The sequence below is a fragment of the Kogia breviceps genome, chromosome 6 (assembly GCF_026419965.1).
Source record: "Kogia breviceps isolate mKogBre1 chromosome 6, mKogBre1 haplotype 1, whole genome shotgun sequence".
NCBI classification, from domain to species: domain Eukaryota; kingdom Metazoa; phylum Chordata; class Mammalia; order Artiodactyla; family Physeteridae; genus Kogia; species Kogia breviceps.
The window spans coordinates 84649862-84676649 of NC_081315.1; the positions used below are offsets into that span (position 1 = coordinate 84649862).

The window sequence follows — 26788 nt, forward strand, 5'->3', positions numbered from 1 at the left end:
CATAGCTAAGGTTTAGACTCTATGCCACACCCTACTTTGAAGAATAACTTCTAAAATTTTACTTAGTGTGACATCTAGTGCCCAGACAAGGAAGTAAGAATATGGAGCCACTGCTGCCTTTTGACTGAGAGCAATTCATTCTCAGAGATACTGATTTTGTTCTACCAATAACAGAGAAAAACAACCAATATGAATAGTACTACAGGGTATAGTTCATGGATTCATTTCTTCACATGTCATCATGAACCCTAAGTATCCCCAAGAAATGAACCCATCCAAATTCTATCATTCTAACGATGGAATATCCTCTAGTCTTTGACTTACTACAGTAAAAAGGTGAGTACTACAAAGAAAGTAAGATAATACATGCTGTGATACTATATCACTTAAAAACAAATGTTAAATGATTGGCTGGTGTTTAATTTATCATCCATACTCTAGTGGAAAACACCCTAAACTTAGGAGTCAGGAGTCTTGTGGAGGAATTTTGGTTCCATCAGTTATTAGCCATGTGGTCTTGGTGACCTTTCTGAGTCTCTGCTGCTGTGTCTTCTTTGAAAGGAGGTTTATAACATCTACCTCCCAGGGTTTTATAAGGTCACTGAGAAGAAATATGTGAAACCCTTGGTACTGGTCAACATTATGGAGCACTTACTATGTCCCAGGCACTGGACTAAATATTTTCAGTGTAGTAAATTATCTTATTTAATCTTTTCATTATGAAGTAAGAGATACTATTATGCCCATTTCATGACTGAGAAAACTGAGACCTGGTGATGTGAAATTACTTGCTGAAGGTCCCCAAAGCAATAAATGGCAGAGGCAGGATTTGAACCCCATATTTCTGACTCTAAAACTCACTTGCTCAATCACTACGTTATGTTAAGAAAGTCTTACATGCCGTTTGTAGTTGATTAAACGTCATTTTAGTCCCATTTCTATAACTCCTTGGAAATCAGATACTTAATCAGGAGCTTCCTCATTTTAAAAATATTGGTTTATGTTAAAATTAGCTTGAGTTATCTTACCTTGACCAAACAGCCAGGTGAAGGTCACCCCTGCAGTGAAACCTTCCTCTAACCCTGGCCCTCCCAGCTGTGCCTGGGGTTGGTACAGCTTCATGTTTTTAGGATCATCCCTGTGCTGTGCAGGCACGGATCCCAAGACACTGTGTGGTGCTGTCTTCTACCTCCAGTTTAATTTTTTCTCAAAAATTTTACCAACCTCGCTTCTTGTTGAGAAGATCAAAACCCCATTGAAGGGAGGTCTCCCCTCTTTCTGGAGGATGAAAATAATTTGTTGTCAGTGGGAGGGTCTCTCTGACCAAGTGGTAACTTAGGGGAGCAACAGGAGTTCTACACAGCACCCTGGATGACTGGGTAGCCTTATGGGTACTTTCTGCTGGTCCCTTATGATAAAGGACCTCCCAGGAGGGCAGCAGCTAACTTGTTCAGAGGGTTCTCCCCTTTTAAATTGCTTTAATCTTTAATATAGCATTTCCTTCTTTTTCATTTCATTTCTTTCTTTTTCGTTTTAAAAGGTGGATATATAGAAAAGAAACTTTAAAAAAATCCCATAATCTCATTTCTCTGATATATCTGGTTGATTTATTAGGTTAATCTATATCAAGGTACTGTGAGAGTTCATTATAACATTTTTGCAACTCTTCTGTAGGTCTGAATATTTTTCAAAATAAAACTTTTAATTAAAGTGATAAAAAATGTAAAATTAAATAAATAAGTAAGAATAAACATCTATAATGTTAGCAAAATCAGAGTATAGAAACATAGACAGCAGAAGGTGGGCCAACCTCTTTCTCCCTAAACAGCGCCTATTGACCTAACAGTCAATACAGTCTATGAGCTTACAGGGGCCTATGGAATGATTTAAGACCTGAAAAGAAGTATTGGTTTTAAAAGACAAAAAACAAAATTTGCAAATTAGAAATTAAATAATATTTACTTAAATGTCTTCAAAAATGTAATACTTGGTCAACTGGTCAACTATAGTTCAAGTAAATTCAACTCTTCCACAGTTGAATTATAAATTATATAAATATATATTTAATGTATATATTTAATTAATATTTATATTAATATAAAAATATATATTTGATTATAAAATATACAAATTATATATTTAATGAGGGATGTGGGTGCATTTTATTATATTTGTTATTATATTTGTTGTGCTATGAGAGGGACTTCCAAAAGGAGGGGGCTCTTAAAAGACTTAAAGGGGCCCTGCCTTCCTTCCAGCCCCACCCCCTACACCCATTTCCTTCTAAGGATAACAAGTCTGATTTGTTTCTTGTTGATTCCTTTCTGGGAAAAGTTCTGAAAAGCACATCCTTACATATAAGTGTCTTGGACCCTGCTTCACCGTATACAGTGGAGGTCTCAGCATGTGTAGATGGTGGTGGAGGCTGTGTGTGCTGCCTGGGATCCCAGTGTTCCTTCACCCCTGCTGACAGCTAGCTCTCAGCTAAATGCCTCCCTTTGAAATATGCTTCACCAAAGGGAACTGGCTCCTTCAAGACTGTACTGTAATGACTGGTCAGTGGGGAAGTTGGTGGTACAAAAGCCTGGTCCTGTGCATTATGCCCTGGGACAGCTCTGAAGAGTCACCCAACCCCCAAGCTCCCTATGGGATGGGCTGTGGCCTCTGACACAACTGCATTGCAGCCCAGTTCTGCTTTCCTAGTCCTTCACTCTCTTGCAAGGCTTGCTCCTGAGGGTCCTTCCTAATAAAACTCCAGTACACTCATCCCTGCCTCAGTTTCTCCCTGGGCATCTGACCTAGGACACTGATCTACCTCATTCTTTTTAATGGTTGCATAGAATCAGAATTCCACTGAATGGCTCTGTCATGTTTAACATTCTCTGTGGATAGATACTTGGGTTGTTTCCAGTTTCTCATATATGCCCGGTGAACTCCCTCAGCTCTTTCAGGTCTCTGCTCAAACACCATTTCATTAAGATCTACCCCACACCACCCTTTTTAAAAGCTTAACCTGTACTCCTGACACAACCTTATATTTTCATAGACTTAACACTTTATAACCCTCTCTATAATTTTCCTACTCATTATGTGTATTGTTTATTTTTTAATTTTTAAAAATTTTAATTTTATTGGAGTATAGTTGATTTACAATGTTGTGTTAGTTTCAGGTGTACAGCAAAGTGATTCAGTTATAAATATGCATATAATCATTCTTTTTTAGATTCTTTTCTTATATAGGTTATCCCAGAATACTGAATAGAGTTCCCTGTGCTATACAGTAGGTCCTTGTTGGTTATCTATCTTATATATAGTAGTGTGTGTACATTCATCCCAAGCTCCTGATTTATCCCTCCCCCCAACATTTCCCCTCTGGTAACCATAAGTTTGTTTTGATATCTGTAAGTCTGTTTCTGTTTTACAAACAAGTTCATTTGTTTCAGCCTTTTTAAAAATTAGATTCCTCTTATGAGTGCTATCATAAGATATTTGTCTGACTTACTTCACTTAGTATGATAATCTCTAGGTCCATCCATGTTACTGCAAATGACATTATTCCATTCTCTTTTATAGCTGAGTAATATTCCATTATATAAATATATACCACATCTTCTTTATCCATTCCTCTGTCAATAGACATTTAGGTTCCTTCCATATCTTGGCTATTGTAAATAGTGCTGCAATGAACATTGGGGTGCATGTATCCTTTCGAATTATGGTTTTTTTCTGGGTATATGCCCAGGAGTGGGATTGCTGGATGTGTATTATTTATTGTCTGCATCCTTCCATGAGTCTGTAAGCTCTACTACAAGGTCTTTATCTTGTTTACTCACTGCTTTACCTCAGGTGCCTAGAATAGGGCCTGGTAAGATATGTATTTGCTGAGTGAATTCCATATTGAACATCTTTGGACATATACATTAATGAACTTTTGCAAAGAATCAACAGTGGAACTGCTGGACAGAGGACACATGCATTTAAAATTTTATAGATAGTGTTAATTGCTCTTCTGAAGGTTGTGCCAATTTCTACTCTTCTTTGGGTGAATTTTTGAGAAATAGAACAGTTTAAAAATATTGGCTGTAAAACCAATAGCTAGTGGGAAGCAGCTGCATAGTACAGGGAGATCAGCTCGGTGCTTTGTGACCACCTAGAGGGGTGGGATAGGGACGGTGGGAGGGAGGGAGACATAAGAAAGAGGAGATATGGGGATATATGTATATGTATAGCTGATTCACTTTGATACAGCAGAAACTAACATACCATTGTAAAGCAATTATACTCCAATATAGATGTTAAAAAATAAATAAATAAAAATAAAAATATTGGCTGCATTTCAGACTCTACTATCAATGAATTTAAGATATTATAGTTGTGAGAAGTAGTTATTTAGAAAAACACATAGATGCTGTTGCTGTGCTCAGCTAAAGCCAACTTCAGGGCAGCAGAAACTGCAGCCAATCAACTTTCCTTTTTGGAAAAATCTTCTCTCTCCGTAATGATGGTTGATGCCCACTCTGTAATCCGATACTCACTTCTCTTTAGGTTCAAAATTGACAAGAAGAGTTTCTGAACTCATAGTGTTTGCCTTGCCATCACACAGGAATTCATTAACTTATTCATAGATTGTAAAGGATTGTGAACAAACTCCAAGCACTAATCCTATTATCTTTCGTATCAATGATCCTTGAGAATTTTCACATCATCAGCAATGTCACCTTCAAAAATGAATCCATGTGATATTGATACTGAAATACCTAGTTAAGAGTTCTTACTGTAGTATCATTCTGACGTTTGCTGTTCTCTGTGATAAAAAGACACTGTCATATTTCTGACAGTGCTGGTAGAAGACTTTCATTAAAATGTGCTAAAGGAAAAAATCATGTAACTCAGGAGAGAATGGCAAAGGAGAACAATGGTAACCCTGAAAAGGTAAATATGCAGATCAGATCTCCCTCCCCCTCCTCAGGTACTCTTTTTTTAAAAAAAATTTTATTTATTTATTATCTTCGGCTGCGTTGGGTCTTCGTTGCTGCGCATGGGGTTTCTCCAGTTGTGGTGAGCGGGGGCCACTCCCCGTTGTGGTGCACGGGCCTCCCATTGTGGCGGCTTCTCTTATTGTGGAGCACGGGCACTAGGTGCACGGGCTTCATTAGTTGCGGCACGTGGGCTCAGTAGTTGTGGCCCATGGGCTCCAGAGCACAGGCTCAGCAGTTGTGGCGCATGGGCTTAGTTGCTCCGCAGCACGTGGGATCCTCCCGGACCAGGGATCAAACCCGTGTCCCCTGCACTGGCAGGTGGACTCCCAAACACTGCGCCACCAGGGAAGTCCCCTCAGGTACTCTTATACAAGGTGTTGAGACTCATAAAACTGTCAAAACTAGAATTTTAAATAAACATGTAGGTCATTTGTAGTATCTGGAAATAAATTGATCTATTCTACTATAGAATTTTTACCTTGGTATATTTGTATATGTCTCAGCATTGTTGACTTTCACTTTGATTACTGGTCCATCACTTAGCTTAGCAATATATTCTATGATTAAGTCAGGTCTCTAAGGTGCTTGTGGGAAATCACATCTGGTTCTCACAACAGTACTTTGAAATTACCATCAAAATTGCTTTTTCTTTTTTTTTACATTTTCATTTCCCACTCTGGTTTCTTCCTGGATCTTAAATAACAACCATTTTCATTGTATCTTATGAACTTGTCCAAAGGCATGAATGGCAGCTGATCAAGTCTTCTTAGAATGTGATAATAGCATGGCTGTCAATGAAACTAATGCAGGAGATATGGCCTCTCCAAAAACAATTGTTGGCTGAGAAATGTTTGATTTTACATAAGCATTGGAAAGGCTGCTTTTTCTCATTTTCCCTTAAACTTGGGGGTCAAAGTAGTGAGCCAAAAGATAAAATATAAAAATACAGTGTAGGGCTTCCCTGGTAGCACAGTGGTTGGGAGTCCGCCTGCTGATGCGGGGGACGCGGGGTTTGTGCCCCGGTCCGGGAGGATCCCAAATGCCACGGACCGCCTGGGCCATGGGCCATGGCTGCTAAGCCTGCACGTCCGGAGCCTATGCTCCATGACGGGAGAGGCCACAGCGGTGAGAGGCCCACATACCGGGAAAAAAAAAAAAAAAAAAAAAAAAAACAAAAAAAACAGTGTAGCAAAAAGTCAATCAATTTTCTATATTTTTCTACTTAGCACAGTGATTACAAATATCTTTCTCCTACTATATACAGCCACAAACTATGGAATCATCATATTCTGGAAGTTGGAGGGAATCTTAGAATTTCTCAAGTTCTTCCACCCATACTTCTCCAAGTAAGGAAGCTGAGTCTGGAGAGGTTCAGTGCATAGTGTAGCTAGGTAGTGACAATTCTTTGTGATCACAAGTTAGTAGCAGTTGGGACCGGGTCTCAGGTCTTATGACTTCTGATACAGTGCTCTTTCCAGGACAGAACCACCTTCTAAATCTTTCCATTCTCCAATTACTCTCCTGCCAACTCTAAACAGTTCTAACGATTGTGACTGCAGTTTTTCAACAACTGTAAGAAGTATTGGTTTCTGTTTCTAGTGCTCAATTGACAGCTCTGAGTTTTGTTATAGATGCTGTCTTGCATAGAATTCCATCTGCAACTGGAATTACCCCGGGGGTAACATGAGGTTTCTGAGTGGGAATTAATTGCAATAGAATATGTGGTTATTTTCTTTCTTTACTTTCCACAGGCAATTTATAAACCTTGAAGAGCTTGTCTGCTGCTGTGAGTGCTCTGTTTTCCAATAAGTTTTTTTGCCCTCTGATAATAAACTGTTAATGCTGCAAAGCCCTGGATGGATATTATTTGCCTGTACATAATGGAAGGTCTGCCTTGCTTGCCTCTCTCAATCAAAAGATAGTAGCTCAAGATAGACCACAACCCAGGACGGTGCCCATAACTTTATCAAGCTTCTGTAAACAGGTGGCTGAACCCTATTCTAACCCTCTGTTTCAGGCTGTGAGCCTGGCTGTGACACTTCTCCATTTGTGGGACACTTGTGATCCCTGTTATCTTTTGGGAGTCAAGTTCCCAATCACCACCACTGCCTGTTTCCAGCCTTGGAACCTAAGCCTCCCGTTATGCTTCAAGTCTTTTGTTTTTCTTTTTTTTTTTTTTGCGGTACGCGGGCCTCTCACTGTTGTGGCCTCTCCCGTTGCGGAGCACAGGCTCTGGATGCACAGGCTCAGCAGCCATGGCTCACGGGCCCAGCCGCTCCGCGGCATATGGGATCTTCCCGGACTGGGGCACGAACCCGTGTCCCCTGCATCGGCAGGTGGACTCTCAACCACTGCGCCACCAGGGAAGCCCATGCTTCAAGTTTTAGTTCTCTATCAGGTCCACCAAAATACTTATCTCGTTTTCAAGTATATACTGCTTTTAGTTTAGCTACTATTACTTTGTAAAGTTAAAGCCCATCCTGACCAAAAATCTCCAAACTATACCGGAGAATAACTTAGGGATGGCATTCAGTTATCTTGTTATTGCATTTATTGGGGTTGTGATGACCAGTGGTGATGAAGAAATTTAGTCTTTACATCTCTAAAGATAGCTCCAATTTTTCCAAAGGGATTCTTAGAATGAGTATCAATATTTCAAATTTTCTTTGCTCTCCCTCATGTGCCCTTTGGTCATTGTGGGTGCAAATAAGAGAAGAATGCCAAGATTAACATGCTTTTCAAACTTCTAACATATATCAGGGAGACAGTACTTTGGGAAAGATCCCTGGTGTTCTCCTTACTTACTACAAGTAATAATAAATCCTCCCTCTCCTGAAAAAAGAATTCCAACATGTAGCCAGAGCCCTTAAAAAATACTAAGTTTCTGGCATTGGTGGTATAACTGATGAGGTTTTCAAACAGAAAAGGGAGGTTTGTTAGGGAGAATTGAAAGATCACCCCAAGATTCTCAACCCTGGCATATACAACATGTAATCCCCCCACTTTGAGTGTGGACAGGATTGTGAATATGATGGGATTCATTCCCATGATTAGGTTACATTATACAGTAAAGGTGAAGGGACTTTTCAGAAGTAATTAAGGTCCTTAATCAGTTGAATTTGAGTTAATCAAAAGAGATCCTTGATCCTGGATGAGCCTGAACTAGTCAGGTGGGCTTTAAAAGGGACTCCTTCCTAAAGGGAGAGATTTGAAGCATGGGAGAAATTATCCTGCTGGCTTTGAAAAAGGACTGGAGGGCAGCCTCTAGGAGTTGAGTGACCCTGGTCAATAACCAGCAAGAAAACAGGGGTGTCAGCCCTACAACCGCAAGGAACTAATTCTGCCAACAACTTGAATAACCTTGAAACTGACCCTGAATGTCAGATGACAATGCAGCTAGCTGACACCTTGATTTCAGCCTGGCAAGTCACTAAGCAGAGAACCCGGCTATCTTGGACCTGAACTCCTGATCCATAGAAACTGTGAGATAATCACTGTATGTTGTTTTTTTTTTTTTTTTTCTTTGCGGTACGCGGGCCTCTCACTGTTGTGGCCTCTCCCGTTGCGGAGCACAGGCTCCGGACGTGCAGGCTCAGCGGCCACGGCTCACGGGCCCAGCCGCTCCGCGGCACGTGGGATCTTCCCGGACCGGGGCACGAACCCGCGTCCCCTGCATCGGCAGGTGGACTCTCAACCGCTGCACCACCAGGGAAGCCCCCACTGTATGTTGTTTTAAGCCTCCACGTGTGTGGTAATTGGTTACACAGCAATAGAAGTGAATACAAGAGGGTCTACTTGAACTTCATTCTGATATTTGATGGGGCAATGTGTGACTGTCAGATCACCTCAGAGGAACCCTGTCTCCACCAACCATAAGAGGGAAATGGCAGTAGTGATGGCACAATGATCCTGCTGGTCCACAGGCAGCTATCTCCCCAGGTTCTTCTGGATCAGTTACTGCACAGAGCCTGGTGAGAAGCACCACAAGTTTTAAGTGGTTGCAACATTAACAAGACACAACATTTATTCGGGGTGCCTTAGGGAAACCTCAAGAGTAACCCCAAACCCAAGCACAGGCTAAAGATTAAGACACTATCTTGAGACCAAATTAAAAGATGAGTGCCTACCAGTATGGGCTGGGACCTGCCATCGGAGTCACAGCCTGATTTTTAAGCAGTAAAGCCAGCATCATCTACTGGTTATACCTGAATCAGGTAACAAAACCTAGAGGTCTTGGAGCACAGTCCACTGGATAAAGGCTGCACTAGGCTGTATATATGCAAAGGTCAGATTACAACAGCACACTGAAAAAGATAATGGACCGTAAATTCAACAGGCAAGCCGCCAGTTGATGGATGGAAAACTTTATAAAGGTCCAGCAAAGCCCAAAGTCAAATGGTGAGGTGTAGTCGCTGACTGATAAGAAACAATAGCAAAGAGTCAGACCTACCAGGAGCAAAGCAGTCACAGGTGAGTGCAACTGTAAGTGTACCAAAAACACTTGCACATGCCACCCACAGGGCTGCTGACAGCTGTCTTTACCGTGGAAGGAGCTTATATTTAAATTTTTAATGAGAAAGTAAATCATTTGTCTATAATAGAACCTTCTGAAGCACCAAGTTCATTATAAGCCAGGGCAGTTCTGGACACCATTATAACTGGAAGCACCCAAAACACTGTACTGTTTTATGACATAAACCATGAGAAGAGCTGTATAATTTGGTGACCGTATAATTTACTGTTCCATGACTTATCACAACTTCAAAAACTTTTAGACTGCACATTTTTAATTTTGGTTCAGAAAGCTGGCAATCCTGAGTGTTGCCAGTGGCAAGATCCATTTGAGAGCCACTAAAAGCTCAAACATTTTCCCTAGGAAGTAGGATGCCTGCAGGTTCCTGTCCTCACTCTTATGAAAAGACTCTGTCCTGTTCAAAAACCAAAACAGGCTCTTCTACTTTAATCTGATTAATTTTTCCACCTGCATATGTAATATCCATGGCATACCTGGACTTTCAGTTAGCAACAGAAAAATTTTGCTTTCCAGGCTCTCATGCAGAGGGCAACGTTTATTTGACCACCATCTACTTCTTGCCAGAGCTCTCCTGATACTTGACAGACATGGAATTAGGAGAATGCAATCTATCCATTCTTCCAGGGAGTCTAAATTCTATCAGATTAGGTATCTGGCCCTTCAACTGTTTGTGACCATGGTCCATTAGAGTGGGGTCAAAGACCTCAGCCCTGCTGGTTTCAGGAGTAACAGTGAATTGGACCAATTCATGGACCATCACAAGATCCTCATGCCACAGAGATACCTTGAGAACACCTGACTTAGATGATCTGCAAGCTCTGTTACCTGTGACTTCCCCTGTCCTGCTCCGTACTCTCTACCCTCAAGATGAAATGCTATGGCTACATTATCTTAGACACATTTATGTTGTACCTTCAGTTTTCATGAAGAGTGGATATAAGAAATGGTCACATGAAGAATATTTTGACAAATCTTCACTGATGAAGACATTGTCCATTATATTTTCTCTTTGTATACGAGCCAATATGGGACATTTCTTCAAAAGTTTAATACAAGGAAAATAAATTTATCTAAATAAACTAAGTCTTGTTTTATCACTCAATGAGATAGATAATCTACTGGTAGCCAAGAATCTCAGAGTTAAGGTCAATGTTCAATTACATTAGCCTTGATATATATCTCCTTCCTACCTGCATTTTTTTTTTGTATTTGTATTTCAATACCCTGTGATGAATGCCTTTTATTGAGATACCTCAAATCCTTTTAGGGAGTAGGCTATTTGTATATTTTTAAATGTTCAAGCGGGATGATAAACACAAAACATTAAGAATATATTATAAAAGCTCAAATCTTATATTCTAAGATGCAATATAAAATAATGGTTAAAAGCCATACTGTGTGGTTCAAAGCCCAATTCAGCCACTCCTGGCTTTGGATAATGTTTAACCTCTCTGTGATTCAGTTTCCTTACCTCTAAAATGGAGAAAATAAGAGTACCTCCTCATAGTGTTATTTTGAAGAATAAATATATTAATATACAGGAAGCACTTAAAAGAGCAAACACTAAAAACAATTTGCTATTATGTCATGAGCTAATGTTAAACTCTATCAGTACATGGTATGATCAAAATGTCATATCCTATTTGGCTCCTGAACTTTATCCATTCAAACGCAATGTGTAATGCTTACCTACTGTGGCAGATGCTGATGAGAGCAGTGATTTGCCCCAGGAGCCCCAGCCTGTCCATCCCCCTCCACGTGGAGAGGAATCCACGGCCTGCAAAAAACCAGATTACCCACAAGGTCAGCAATTTCATTTATCCCTGAATGGAAAAACACCCATTCATTTGAAACAAAGAGAAGGTTAAAAAAAAAATCACCAACAACCATATCTCATTGGCTTATAGTTTATAAGGGTCATAAAAGAACTTACCAGTCTACATTGCAATGTGTACTTTGGAACCAAATTGGTTTGTAGTGGTGTTGGCTTCTGAGGGCTTAGCTTGAAGTGAGAAGGGAATTTGATGTCAACTAAGACCCAAATCTCCCATTATCTGGACGACAGGGATAGGGTTGTGGAGGGGAAGGGGAGATTTACTATTTTAGGGCACAGAGTGATTTGTCAAAACTCCAAAACAACCTTGACTAATGCAATTTTTACAGAACTAAAATAATGTGCTCTTCAAGGTAGAGTTAACTTTCAAATCTCTGGGGTGGTAGGAGGGAGCTTTGGCATGGATGGTAGTAGGCAAAGTGTCTAGAAAAGCATCAATAAGCTTGGAGATGGTGAATAGCAACAGGAAGCCTTATGAGGTAGACAACTTTCAAGGTGTCCACTCCATTCACAATGACCCCTGTAACTATATCTCTCACTGTCCCTGGGCTCACTTGATTCAAATTCTTTTTCCTAGGTATTTCAATTAGAACTGAGAGATTCTGGTTCAGCTTGAATAGAAGATAAAAACTCAGACAATGTGGGGTGACCATATTCTACCCACCATGCAGACTAAGAATTAAGAGAAAGCACAGTGAGCAGAATGAAGGAGATATGCTCAGAGAAGCTTTTTGGATTCCAGATAGCTTCTCAGCCTCTGCTTCCTGTCCCTCTTCAAGGCCCTGCTGCATTCCTACTTTTGGCTTTCATGAGATTCCAGCACAGTGTTTCTCTCTCTTTTAATGTTTTGTTCACTGTTATGTCCACAGAGCATAGAAGAATTCATGGCATATAATGAGTGCTTAATAAATTTAGTTGTTAAATAAATGACTGAAATTCATCCATTTTCTTAGGTGTGCTTAGTTTCTGTTACTTGCATCCAATGCATCCTGACTCGGTGGAACCACAGCTTTCCCTTAATATCCAGGAATGCATTATAGAAAATGAGGCAAGAACACATTAGGAGATGGAGAATAACAGCTCTTTCACTCCAAGAAAAGAAAGGAAGAAGTTAAGGAGGAAATGAAAAATTCCTACAGAGTTTGTAGATTCTATAACTTTTGACTCAAGGCTGGTCCATCATCATCCCCAACTTCCTTCTGCATGCAGTCTTCCACTCTTGCAGATAAGGGTGGCCATGTGAAACAGTTTTGACAAATGAGATATAAATGGGAAACGTTTTGCTTTCATAATAAATTACACAGTTTTGGCTGGTGCCAACTCTCCCCTCTCCTTTTTTCCTGCCCTGAATGTGGACCTGATGCTTGAAACTGAAGCAGCCATTTCTGCTGCCATGAGGGAAAGGCCAGGGAATCACAGAGTCACTGGTCCTGGTACTGCTAAGCTACTAAACAAATGTGAGTTGTTGCATATCTCCATTCTTTCTGTTAAGTGAGAAAAAATTAATTGCTATTTTGTAAGCTAATATATGTTGGGTTTTAGTTACTTGCAACCAAATGCATTCCTAAGTGATTCACCTCGTAAATATCAAACATCATCCATCAGCGTAGACTACTGGTCAAGAGTAAAGGTTATGGAATTAAATTGCTTGGGTTTGACTCCAGGCTCTGCCACTTGGACACGTTAGCTACTCAAGTCTTTTAGCTATCATTGACTCATTACAAAAATGCAACCATAAGTATAAGAACCAATAACCTCACAGGGTTATTGTGAAAATTAAAAGAAATAATACACATAAAGCTGTAAGCATAGTGCCTAGCACATAATAAATACTCCAGAAATGTTAACTAGTAATAATAATAAGAAGAAGTAACTACATTTTTAACACTAAGAAGCAAAAAGCTTTGAAAGTTGACTGACATTTTTTTTCTGTTGGAAACAATGAGAAGCTTGTTAACATGAATGGAAATACTCAAGATTCATGACAGTCTGCTTTCATTTTTGGTTTCTACATTGATTTACTTCACTTCAGCAATAAAGCCAGTGGCAATTTTATACCATCATGAAGACAGACGTAAGTTGGTGATTAATATAGTTCTTTCATGGGACAAATCTCTACCTATGTGATTAGGGAGAGTTAATACACTTAGGGGTGACAGCTTCTGACTCAAATTTACAATACTTAATATGCCCTGACAGTTGGTAATTGACTAGCAAATGGAAATTAATGTTAAATGAGTCTAGAACTTTTTGCAGTGTGACTACTTCAATTGCTTTATTAATAAAGTTCCTTTGACATTAAGCTGTGACTTCCTGATCAGCTAAAAAGAATATTTGTTATCAATGGCAAATACTCAAATAACTAAATGCGTACATTTAATATAAAACCCCAAAAACTAAATGTTTGACATGAATTATAAATATATCTCATCTTGAGTATTGTCTCCACTTTAAATAGCTTTAATGTCACATGCTTATGAGACTATAAGGTAGGCAGCATGGATCTACTCAGATCTCCCATTTTCATATATGGATATTTTAAAGCTTTTTTCTCACCCTCACCCATGTAACCCCCACGTCTTTTACCAGAGAACTTCACATCCTAATTTACAGAGAAAACAGAAGCCATCAGATGAGAACTCTCTCAACTTCCTGTCCCCTCCTCATAAACTCACAGAAGAGTGACCGCATATTGTAACAGCAAATCAGACTTGGTTTGATCAAGAGGGATCTCCAAAACTCAACTGGAGATCATTTAAACATCTATAACTGTTGTGCGGTCCTAAGAATATGAAAGAGTGTAAGATTTTATCAAGTTCTAAGATCTTTAAATAGAAAAGACATTTATTTATTTTTAGGCTATCAAGATCAAAGGTATCATTAGACAGAAAAATATGTACAAATCTTAGAATTCCATCAAATTCAAAGGCCTTTAGCATTTAGATAGAAAATATATGTACCTCTCTTAAAGGATAAAGACCAACCTGGCTGTCCTATTTCCTTGAGTAGATCAAGAATCAGATACTGTGTATAACTTTGGTCTTGGGATGTGGACAGTAGGAGTTATGAGACCAAAGTCTTTTCAAGTTTTGTAACTTGTGACACAGCTGTTCTAAAAAGGGCTCAGTGTGACATTTGGGAGGATGTAAATGACTCTGAATGCCTGCAGCTCTGTTGAAATATTTGCTTGAAAATGGCCTCAGTTATTCCCAGGTAATCTTGTTCCTTGGTGAGTATGTATCACTCAACTCTAGGAAGATTTAACATCAAATATGGAAAGGTTTAAAGCATGAAATATGCTATTAATCATTTTGTGCATATTTGGTCTTTTCTATACTACTGATGTTTAAGGAATTTGACTGATTAGAGTGACAATTTTTTGAAAATCAATTTAAAATGAATAATTGAATTATTAGACTTCTGATTTTTAAGTTGAAATCTTCCTAAGTTTATGCATAGTTATGCCACCTAAGGGGCTGTTTAGTCTACTCTATAAATTTAAGATTTATAACAATTTTTAAGTACTCAGCAAGATTGTGTTTAAGTAGATAATGAGGTATTTAAAAAGTATATTAAGTTTATAGATGTAGTTTAAAAATATTTGACAGTGTTTAAGTTGGCAAAAAGGACCAAGCATTAATCAAAAGTCCCTTGAAAGTGACTGTTCAATTATGTTAGGCTTCTAAATAGAGTAAGAATTGTGAGATGAATGTAAATACTAGGGAGAATTGACATTGTGAATCTGTAACCTTAATATATTGAACACTAATTGTTTAAACCAAATTAAAAGTCTGAGTAGCTTTTTTTTATGGACAAAACACACACTGGCCTACACCAAAAACCCATCTCAATACAAATCTAACTTTACTGCACCCCCAGTCACAATTACTTCCTCCCCTTCTATCATAACGGAAATGATATCTTAGTTATAATTATCACCTCCATCTGAACTCCTCTGGGCCTGGGAAGGTTGGTTCTCCCTTTTTTCCTGGTTTTTCAACCTTTCTCTCTGGCTGCTTCCCACATTTAATGATGTGCACGATTCCTCCATCTTAAAACCAGCAAATGAAAATCACGATGACAAAATGTTTATTTCAAACTTCTCTGGCTTCTGCTCCATGTCTTCCTTTCTTCTTCAACTCTTAAAAAAGGTGCCTGCCTTCTGTATCCACCCCCTCCACTCCTCTACCCACCATGGTGACTCTCCCAGGGTCACTATTTCATGAAACCATTCTCACCAAGATCACAATGGCTTCCTCATTGTCAAAGCCATGGACTCATTTTAGTCATTTTACTTCTTGACCTCTCAGTAGCATCAGAAGCTTAAGCACTTTTCAATTCTTAAAAGACTCTATTCTCATGGCTTTCATGACCTATCTTTTGACTCTTGCTTTTTTTGTCCATCCCTTATTATGATGATTTCAGTTTACTTTAGAAAGTTTCCACATGGATGTTGTGATATTATGGAAGCTCCTTAGATTAAGTTACAACTCAACTGCTTACAGCATTCCAATAAAATACGCACAGTCCAGGTGGTCAGCTGGCATCCTAATCAGGTAAGCCATACCCCAAAGGCAGCTATGATGAACACTTCTATTATTTGCATCTGTATTAACGTCTGATGCTTTGCTAATTAGCATACTGAATTACAGAAATGGGCTTTAACTGGTAAACATGGTGGACTGTTAACTAGCATTTTAAATATCTGAAAGGGGTTCTAGATGGTGAAATTAAAGGTATTAAACACTTGTAGATGGTTAAATATATTTTAGAGCCTCTTCCTACCTTTACATGAATAGGGTGTAAGAAAGGGTTTTTCCCTGAACTAAATGATCTTCTATCCATCTCTGAACTCCGGAGAATTCTGGTTTCTTGATGCCAGGTATAAGGGAAGAAACCCCTGCCCCTAGAATTCTAGACATTTGCGTTGAATGCACCTTTCACGCAGGGTAGTGGTCAAAGCACCCAAAAGTCCAAAACAATGGCGCATTCTCAAGCCTACATGAGTTCTCACAAGCTATCTTTAACTTTCTTGTTAATTAATGTTTAATTTTAAAATGTCAGTGTAGTATAATGTGATTTGAGATTTGATTTCATTTATAGAATGAACTTCGCTGGCAATCACAACTTATCAAAGAGCTGTCCATGACCAAAGTGGCTTAGAGACAGGAGACTTCAGGGCCAGGTCCTTGGCCTCTGTTCTTTCTTTATTTATATATAACACCTGGGCAATCTTACCCACTCCCATTACTTAAATAACATCCAGTTGCTGATGGCCTCCAAATATCTCTCTATCCCCTGGGCTCCAGACCACTATAACCAACTGCCCACAAAATATCTTCACTTGGATGTCTCATCTCATGTTCAATATGGAACTGACCATCTTCTCAATTTTACACAATTCCCGTATTAGTGGCTCCCAAACATGGGTCCACAGACTGACTGCAAGAGTATTATCTGGGGGAACTTATTAAAAATACAGAGTCTTGGCTTCTACTGTGATCTTTTGAATAAGAATCTCTCAGCAGGCTTCCCTGGTGGCACAGTGGTTAAGAATCCGCCTGCCAATGCAGGGGACACGGGTTCCAGTCCTGGTCCGGGAAGATCCTGCATGCCGTGGAGCAACTAAGCTCGTGTGCCACAGCTACTAAGCCTGCGCTCTAGAGCCCACGCTCTACAACGAGAAGCCACCGCAATGAGAAGCTCGCACACGGCAATGAAGAGTAGCCCCCGCTCACGCAACTAGAGAAAGCCCGTGAGCAGCAATGAAGACCCAATGCAGCCAAAAATAAATAAAGTAAATAATTTTTAAAAAAGAATCTCTCAGGGTTTCTACCCTGAGAATCTGAATTTCTAACAAGCTTCCCAGGTAATTCTAATATACCACCAGATTTAGGAAGCACTGCCCAATATAGCCAAAAGGCAACAGCATCCACCCGGTTGCCCAAGTCAAAAATCAGGTGCCATGATGGAGAGAGTCTTAAAAGGAGAAATACTCCAACAGAATTGGAGCAAACTCTACTCACTCATTTAAGAGGCAAAAATCTACCGTCGGCATGTCTTGGCCTATGTTCTCTCATCTTTGTCTCTGTTGATAGCAATTTTATTGCTCTTAAACACTCTGCTTTTCCTTTTCCAGGGACAGAACTATTGAGTGGTAGTCTATGTTTTCCTTGGAGAGTACTTTTAGTTGTAACATTGTGTTCTTTACCTTCTTCATAATTGACCTTATGCACTGGTGTAGGACAGTAGGGATGAAATATTTTTACTCTGGGAAATATTTCTTGGTGCTAAGAATTTAGAGAAATTTTATCTAGATTAGATCTTTTAGGGGCTGATAGACTAGTATATAATAGGGTCCCACAAGATCTCTGGGAATAAATGTCACTCCAGGCTAGCACTCAAGACAAACATCTCTGAATGGAGGCTGAGGACTTCACTGACTCCTTAAGATTGATTCGAGTGCTCCATCTAAGGCTACCTTGTGCCTGTCCTATCTAGTACTATAAGACATGCTATAGTTGCTTTTATAAAACACTGCCTTACCCAACTAGATGGTAGGCATCCTGACGATAGTTGCACTACTCAGATTCTGGGGCATAACTCATGTATCCTGAGGCTGGTTGAGGCCTTAAAGGATCTAGTACAACCTCCAAAGTTCAAGTGAGGCTGGGGACCATCTCTTATGGATGTTGTAGAGTGGATTCCTAAAGGAAGCCTTAACTCAATGGCTTCTGAGTTTGTACATCAGAATGGATGAGAAAGGGGCCCTAAAGACAGAAAGAGCTTCTCTGAGTGCACCAACTGTGAACGGTGTGATCCTTCAAAGTAGAGGTGCCAGCTGAGCAGGTGGCAGAACCACTGGCCCCAGGCCCCCTCCTTGTCACGGCACCCTACCTGCCAAGTTATGGCCCCCATGCTGGCTCAGGCAAAGGTGAAGCTAATAGTGTGGATTTTAAGGGAACTCAGACCACTTATAGAAAAATATATACATTTAAACCCATTATCACAAAATCTAGTGTGTCCTAGATTATATAAGTTTACTTCTTCAAAGACTATTCTGCCAGGTTTTTTTTTAAACAGGCATTTTCCCTTAGAAACTTTTTTTTAAAGGTGATGAGATTCTTTTAGGCTCAGATACACCTGGAATCAGATAGGTTTGGGAGCTTGACTACTCCTATAGGACTTGACATTCCTCAGGGGATCTGTGTTCAAGATCCAAACAGCCAACTTGTAAATGAACTTTTCATTGAAGACTTTTTGTAGAATTCATTATCTGCTGCATCAAAAGAAAAATGCTTGTTTTCATCACTGCAAAAGGACTTCTTATAAGTGTCCAACAAACAGCAAATAAAACAGCAAACGAACAATGCTTGAAGATGAAGCACAAAACTGAATTCTTCTATATTAACTTAAGATACAAGGATAGGTTGCCACGAGAGATAGCAGAACCCCCCTTTCTGGTAATTATTTAAAAGAGACTATATTTGTACCTATTTAGAAGGGTTTAAATGGAACCTGGGTGAAAGAGATATATCCCTTCCCTTCAAGGCCCTTCCAGCCACCCATATCAGCTTTCTGCCTTTTAGAACCAGTATACCCACAAGAATTCCTCCTACACCCCATTTCTATCTGAGCTCCTGATGAAATGCCACACACATACATGCAGAGCCATGGCCCCAACTCTGTGGCCAATATTTGTATTTCCATCCAGATACTTTTGTGATGCTTCATTATGAGGAAATGCTCACCTTTTCAAAGCACTTGAAAGCTATCAGTGGTGCTGGGAGAGGAGGGGAGTATCTGTCTGCCAGTTGGCTCTCTCCCTGTAGCACTAAGGAGGTTTATAAAGTGCTTGCAAGAGCAGGATTCATTCGATTTGCTCAAAATTTAGGAAGATGGATGTGTAGGAGCATACTGACTTCTTTTGTGCTATCTTTATTAGCAATCTTGTTATAATTTTTAGAAGTCTGAAATTGGAATGTATAATCTAGCCTTCATGAGCTCACGTATTTTGAATCAGTGGAGCTTTTGTAGTTTCTTTAAGTCGTCTTCGGTCAGAATGGTTTGGCTAAGACATAGTTTCTTAATGTACAAAGATATGTATCAATAGTAGCACTTACAATAACAATTGGAAACCAATGGTCCCCCAGTAGAAAGACAGCATGGAGGGGACCCAGGTTCCAGAGTCAGGCATATAGGTAAATACAAGAATAGGGTATATCCTATTGGTTCTGTTTCTCTGGAGAATTCAGGCTAATATACATCCTGGCATCATTATTTCTTAAAGCTCTCTCAGTGGTTGAAATGTTCAGCCAGGGTTGAGACCCTCTGGTCTAGGAGTTCCCACAGTGGGGTCCATGGATGGCTTTAAAAGGTCTGTGATATCATGGAACTTGTAAACAAAATTTTACATGTATGTTTACATATCTGATCCAAACTCCCATCTGGTCCTCAAATGCCTTCCATGACGTTCCTGCAGAATGACTGTTTGCTTTTGTTTAAACATCTCCAGTGATGGGAACCCCACCTCCTCCCTGAGGAAGCTCATTTCATCTTAGAACAATTCTAAGAGTCGCTTTGAGGAAACTGTGGCCAAGAAGCTTGATTCTGAATAAAAGAATCACAAAACGTTAGTTAGAAGGATACCTTCTAACCGGCGGTATGTGATAATAAATGAGTGATCTGAATGTTTAAGATCTTCACAGTAGATTTGTAAATATGTATTAAAATTTGAGTGATGTTAAAGAAACATTGACTTGTTTAGGGTGGAATCAGGTTCATTAATAATTTGGACTCATTACGTTCAGTATTACAATATCTTCCATTTACTACTGAATAGCTTAATCTTACTGGGTTGCTTAATATCTTTCAGCCTGGTTGCCTCGTCTACAACTTGAGATCAATAATATCCAGCTTAGAACCTCAAAGAACTGTTGTATAGAGTGAATTACATAACATATAGAGTAGCTAGCAGAGTGCCTGGCACACAGGATGTGCCCAATAATTGGTGATTGTTATTATTAATAATAAAACAATTATCAAAATGCAAATATTATAATGACCAATTACTCTCATATATGCCTTTTCTCACCACACAACACATCTTTGACGACAGAGGTAATGTCACAGTATATACTGAACTCCTAATCCCTACCCACAGAGCCTGGCACAAATCTATGGCCGTGGTAGTATCAGTAAGAACTCAGGTTGAACTGAGTCAAGTGAACCACTCCTACCGGATTACTCTGTTCTTTCAGGGGTATTTCGGATCCAGGTTCTGCCTCGAGGCTGACAGAGTCAATGCATTCAGCAAGGGCATCCTCAGTCACTTCTCCATTGCAGGGGGGCTCCACAGGACCGGGGTCTTTGGGCTGCTCAGTGAGTCCAGTGTCAGCAGTCTCTGCACCCTGAACAGCCGCATTTTCATGCACATCTCCTCTGGGGTCAGCTGGTGTTAGCTCACTTGAAATCGTAGCTGAATCACAGTGCGCTTCTGCATCTTTGGGTAAGGTATCACTATTGGGCATGTTGGTGATTTCTGCTTTGTCTCCAGTGGCTAAGGTGTCATCGCCATCATCAGACATTTTAATATCTGTCAACATGATTACAAACAAACACCTTAGGCTTTAATCCGAATTGTTAAACTTTAATTCAAAGCCCTGAATAATTAAGTTAAATCTGGTGGGGGTAACCTTTCTTCTACCAAGAAGAAAGTTTATGTAACCTTGGGGTAGGCCTGAATAATGGCCCCCCCAAAATATCCATGTCATAATCCTTGGAAGCTGTGAATGTTACCTTATATGGCCAAAAGGACTTTGAAGATATGATTAAATTAAGAATCTTGGATTATCTGGGTGAGCCCTAAATGAAATCACAAGTGTCCTTATCAGAGAGAGGGAGATTTGACTACGAAGAGGAAAAGGTGATGTTATGATAGAAGCAGAGATTGGAGTGACGCATTCTGAAGATGAAGGAAGGGGCCACAAGCCAAGGTACACTGGTAGCCACTAGAAGCTGAAAAAGTCAAGGAAACCATTCTCCCCTCAGAGACTCCAGAACTATAAGAGAATACATGTGTATTATTATAAACCATTATGTTGGTTGTACTTTGTTACAACAGCAATAAAAAACTAATACAAGCCAACTGTGCTCTCTTTAAACTTTCATGGATCTCTTACTTGGCATGAAGAAATAAATATGCATATGGGAACTAAGAGTATTATCGGTATCTGTGAAAATATTTATTTACTATGACTTTATTAATTATATTTGTAGCCATAATGAGAACAAGCATGGAAAATACCTGAGAGCTTATAAAAAATATTTGACATTTGGCTTGCAATGTGGCCTGAAATTCAAATTGAGAGAGACATACATACACATAAGTGTGCCTTGTTGGGTACCAGCCCGTGAAGTCCTGGGCTATATTTGGACAACAGTTTAGATGGAAGAACACAAGGATGAAACAGAAAAAAAAGAAGCCAATATTAAGTCGAATAAGGAATGTAACCATTACAAAATAACCTACAAAGCAGAAAACTCTTTATGAAGCTTGCAAGTTATTGCTATCATATAGAACAGTGCAGTTCAATAGAACTTTCAGTGATGATGAAAATGTTCTGTATCTGTACTGGCCAAAATGGTAGCTAACAGTCACCTGTGGCTATTGAGCACTTAAAATGTGGCTAGTGCAACTGAGGAACTAATTTTTAAATTTAATTCTAGGGAATTCCCTGGCAGTCCAGTGGTTCGGACTTGGCACTTTCAGGGCTGTGGGCCTGGTTCGATCCCTGGTTGGGGAACTAAGATCCCACAAGCTATGCGGTGCAGCCAAAAAATAATAATAATAATTTTAAATAATATAAACTTAAATTTACACAGGTATGTGTGGCTAGTGGCTATCTTACTGGATAACACATATCTAGAAGGCTTATTCAAGATGATAATGTTCTTAGTCTAAAATAAAGACACAGTGTTCTCACTACACAGGAAGCCAAGTCTGAGGAAAATCAGTGGGTATTTTTGTTTACCTCAGTGTTTACCAGTTGGTCAAATCTCTGGTCACTGTTAAAACCACAGTATATGGGAAGCCATTTAACATATTGGCCACATGATGGCACAGACTTAGAACTCACATGCCCATGCCAACCCTCTTGTTCCCTCAAATAACCATTCCTTAACGTTGTCTTGCTATTTTCTTTTCTCTTGCTACATTCTTCCCTTGGTGAATCACATTCCTTTCTCACAGTTTAACACACTTCTTTGTTGTGACTCTCAAATATCTACCTCCATTCTATAGAGACAGAAAGTAAATTAGTGGATAGGGAGGGTGGGAGGGAGGGTGACGCAAGAGGGAAGAGATATGGGAACATATGTATATGTATAACTGATTCACTTTGTTGTAAAGGAGAAACTAACACACTATTGTAAAACAGTTATACTCAAATAAAGATGTTAAAAAAAAAAGAAAGTAAATTAGTGGCTTCTAGGGGCTGAAGGGAGAGGAAATGAGTAATGGCTGCTAATGGGTATAGGTTTCTTTTGTGGGTGATGAAAATGTCCTAAAACTAGATAGTGGTAATGGCTGTACAATTCTGTGAACATGTTAAAAACCACTGAACTGCACATTTAAAAAGAGTGAATTTTTAGTATGTGAACTTTGTTATGTATGAATTACATCTCAATACACTGCCATAGAAAAAAATCTACCATTGGATAAGCAGTTCTAATCGTCAGCTGAACATCTCTTTCTGTCCCAAAGGAAACCTGTTGTCTTGCCATTAATTCTAGATCTTCACTTTGACCTTTGTGTTTCTTTTAATGGCACCTAGATTTCTCCAATAACCCAGGCTTAAAATCTCAGAGCTGTCATTGACCAAACCTTCACTCTCTCAAGAATAAATAATATCAATAGCTATCATTTACTGAGTGCCTATTAAATCCAAGCTCTTTTTGTGAGTTAGATACGACGAGCTTCATTTTACAGATGAGGCAACTGATGCTCTGAGGTCACACTTTAAGGAACAGTGGCAGATTTGAGATCTGAACCCACGTCTGACTTTGAGAATGAGCCACGTCGGAGCCCTATCTGCAATGCCACTTGGCTCTTCTCTTACATTCAACCAGTGCTCAAATCCTAGAGGCTCTTTATTCAGAATCCATATCCTTTCTTTTACTTCTATTTTCCCTGCCATCACACCTTCAATCAGGTCCTCAATTTGATTTCATGTTGATGATTTCAATATTGGGTTCACCTCTCCACTGTTCTCCCTTTCACTTCCCCATCCTTCCCCACCCTTTACCTCACTGCTTTAATCACACCACCTCCTGCTCAGACATCCTCAGCGGCTTCCCACTTCCTATTGAGATGAAGCTACATCCTTCAGCTGCCATCCAAGGACCTCTGTGCTCTGATCCCACTAGGTTTACCTCCCACGATGCCCTTCCAAATCCTTAAGTGAGACAACATAAGTATGTGAAAAATGCCTGACATTCACAAAAGAACCTCAGGTGGCTGTTGGTTCAGTATGTTGTTTTAACATATTTAAGGCCCATTTAAAATAACCGCCTCCTCTATTTTTGTTCTTCACAACTGGATATAATTTTTCTTCCTCTGAACTTCCCAGAGTGCTTTGCATCTGTCTCACTTTGGAGGGTTACAATCGTCTTTGATCAGAGTCGTTTGAGTGTTTTCCTACTATACTGTAAATTCTACGAAGACAAGGATCTTCCCTGTTTTGTCTTCATATTTTATATAGCACTTAACATGGTTTCTTGAACATAGTGGGAAGCTCAAAAAATATGTGTGTTGAGTTATATTAATATTTTTGTGGAGATTTAAAATTAAAGTGTAATTTGGAATGAAAGCAAGCAGAAAATGTCTTTACCCCATTCGCTACTCAGGAGTTATCTTACAGCAAGTGGTTCCAAATGACCCATATTGTCTTTCCTTTGTTCCTTCACCTCCCAGATAACTGAGTTAGAATGTCTCCTTTCAAACAAAAATACTTGAATTCTCTGATAACGCACCTGTAAACAAGTCTACAGATGGGAAAGGCAAAAAATGCATATTTCCTTTTAGGTGGCATATTAAATTTCAGATATTCAATGTTGGATATGGTCTGTCAATGAGTATGGTCAATGCCTAGATGAAATAGTAAAGAGTGAAAAAGGCCACTGTACAGAAAAGAAGTAGTTACTGTGGTTCATGGGAGGGGGATGAGATTGAGGGAGGGTACTTGAAAAGCTATCATCATATGGAAACTTATAAAATCTTTATGAAAACCTTGAGTCAGGACTGGCCTAGGAGAGGGGCTGCCAAACTACAGCCTGCTGGCTAAATTTGCCTTCCCTCTGTTTTGGTAAATAAAATTTTATTGGAACACAGACATGCTCATTTGTTCATGTACTGTCTATGGCTTCTCTAGTATACCAGCGGAGTTGAATAGCTGCAACAGAGACCATATGGCCCACAAAATTGCAAAGCCTAAAATATTTATTAGCTGGCCCTTTATAGAAAATGTTTGCTAACCCATGATCTAGGACATTGCTTGATGGCCATGGCCTAGAGTTCTCTGTCCTAATTTGCCCTATCCCCGCCTGGGTCCTAGGGGCACAACCATAAGGAGAATGGGTCCCTATGGACATCACTTATATTCCCATTTTTTGTTCATCAACAGCTGGTCATAGGCACTGTCTGATATCTTAATTTCTTTGTAAGATAATTTGAAAATCCTTATTAATCTGGATTATTAAGAAGTTCCAAACTATTTCACTTCTCTATAAGCAGGAACATGAGAATAAACCTGGTTATGATAAACATTCATGGGTGAATAAAAAGCATTATAAACACTTTGTTGTATCTGCTTCACCCTCAATTGTTGTGATACTGTTCTCAGTGCTAAAATATTTCAGCACATACCATGTGACATCTATGTGAGTTAGCTGTATTTTATGCCCTGAGGGTGGCTGGTTAACATTTGAAGTGCCCTATTCAGGAATATACTCTCCAGGGTCTTTACTTACTTAGCATTTCAGGTTCTGTAATGGAGTGTTCACCTTTTGAGTGGGTTCAATTATCCCTCTCTCTGATCGCTATTTATCAGGGGGTACTACTTATCCTAAGGGGTATTAAAAGCATTTTTCACTGATAAAATGGAAATAGTGCTTAAAGTAGACTGGCAAGAAATTATGCACAGGTGCTTTCAGCTCTTCCATTTCCAGGGCAAAAGATTATATTCAGTCCAGCAGCTATTGAACTTTGCAGTAGAGTTTTTCTAGTTCTTCTGCTAATTGCAGGAGAACATCAAAGCCTGATTAGAAGGTTAGCTGAGTCCTGCCACCAGAGCAGTCTTAAAGGCAAAGAGAGCAAGGACTTCATCAACCTACAAGAACAAGCTACATAACTGAGCCTGGTCTCTAATATACATGGGAGTGTGAGGCAGAACTCTATCTGAGAGGTGGATTCATGGTACAATCTAGTCTTGGGAGGGATGTTGGACAGAGGAGCCCTACAGTCCGCATCCATCTCTGATGGCCAAACTGCCCTAAGTCAGCTCACCTCAATTGTGGAAAAATTATCGAACAAAACCTCTCTTCCCTGCAGCTGCTCTGTATTCAAGCATCAACATGAAGCCATTCCTTCAGAAACACGCCCATAATTCATCTATCAGGTGCTGAACCAATACTGTTAGGAAATATTTATGGACAACTTATAAATTTCAGAAAGACTATATTTTTACATCTGTTCAAATAATAAAAATGGTCACCATAATATTCAGCCCTACTTTAACTTCTAATTGTACATGAACTTCTGCCTGTTACAGGTCCACATTTTCCCTAAACCAAAACCAAAAAAGAATCCCTACCAAACCTTTTTTGTCCTGGTAGACCTTTGTCTACTCTAGATGCTGTTATGACAGGAGACATGTAATCATTTTTAAGACAGCGCCCTTTTGTCTGAAGCCATTAGAAATTGTGTGTTCTAAAGATACAGCTGTTTCTATGCAGTGACTGTTCATGTCCAGAAGGACTACAGCTGTGATATATGCTATTTCCTGGGACAGCCCCCATCTCTGCCTGGATGCCCCAGAAGCAGTCAGACTTCAAATCTCCCCTGATTTATGGTTTGGAATGTTGATCACTGCAGCCATGTCCTGTGGCTTTGATGCTAGGGAGCCTCAACCCACAGAAACAAGGAGGCTTCTTCAGTAAATTCCAAGGAGAGGAAGAGTGGCATATAAAGAAGTCTTTATGGGCTGGGAATAAGTTAGTTTTTCATGAGTAAATTCATTCATCACCTAAAATGCTCCCAGAACTATGCTAGGTATTGGAGCAGCAACATCATAGCTCCAAAAATAAGTTTAAAACAGAAGACATGGTTGCTATCCTTCAGAAAACAAATAATCTGTGTTCATTTTATTCCTGGTCAGTGAAGGC

The 26788-nt window shown here is 39.6% G+C and overlaps 1 protein-coding gene across 4 annotated transcripts in view; it reads right to left on the bottom strand.

The window, feature by feature from the left end:
• The window catches only part of FAM114A1 (family with sequence similarity 114 member A1), a 62786-nt gene that overhangs the window by 33349 nt on the left and 2649 nt on the right, over positions 1-26788 (bottom strand). For all 4 annotated transcript variants that reach the window (XM_067036277.1, XM_059067082.2, XM_067036278.1 and 1 more), the window contains exons 2-3: positions 20587-20942; positions 11203-11290 (exon numbers count right to left, since the gene is read on the bottom strand). In XM_067036277.1, coding sequence (XP_066892378.1) covers positions 11203-11290; positions 20587-20934 — 436 coding nt within the window. In that variant the 5' untranslated portion in view covers positions 20935-20942. The remainder of the gene's footprint in view (positions 1-11202; positions 11291-20586; positions 20943-26788) is intronic.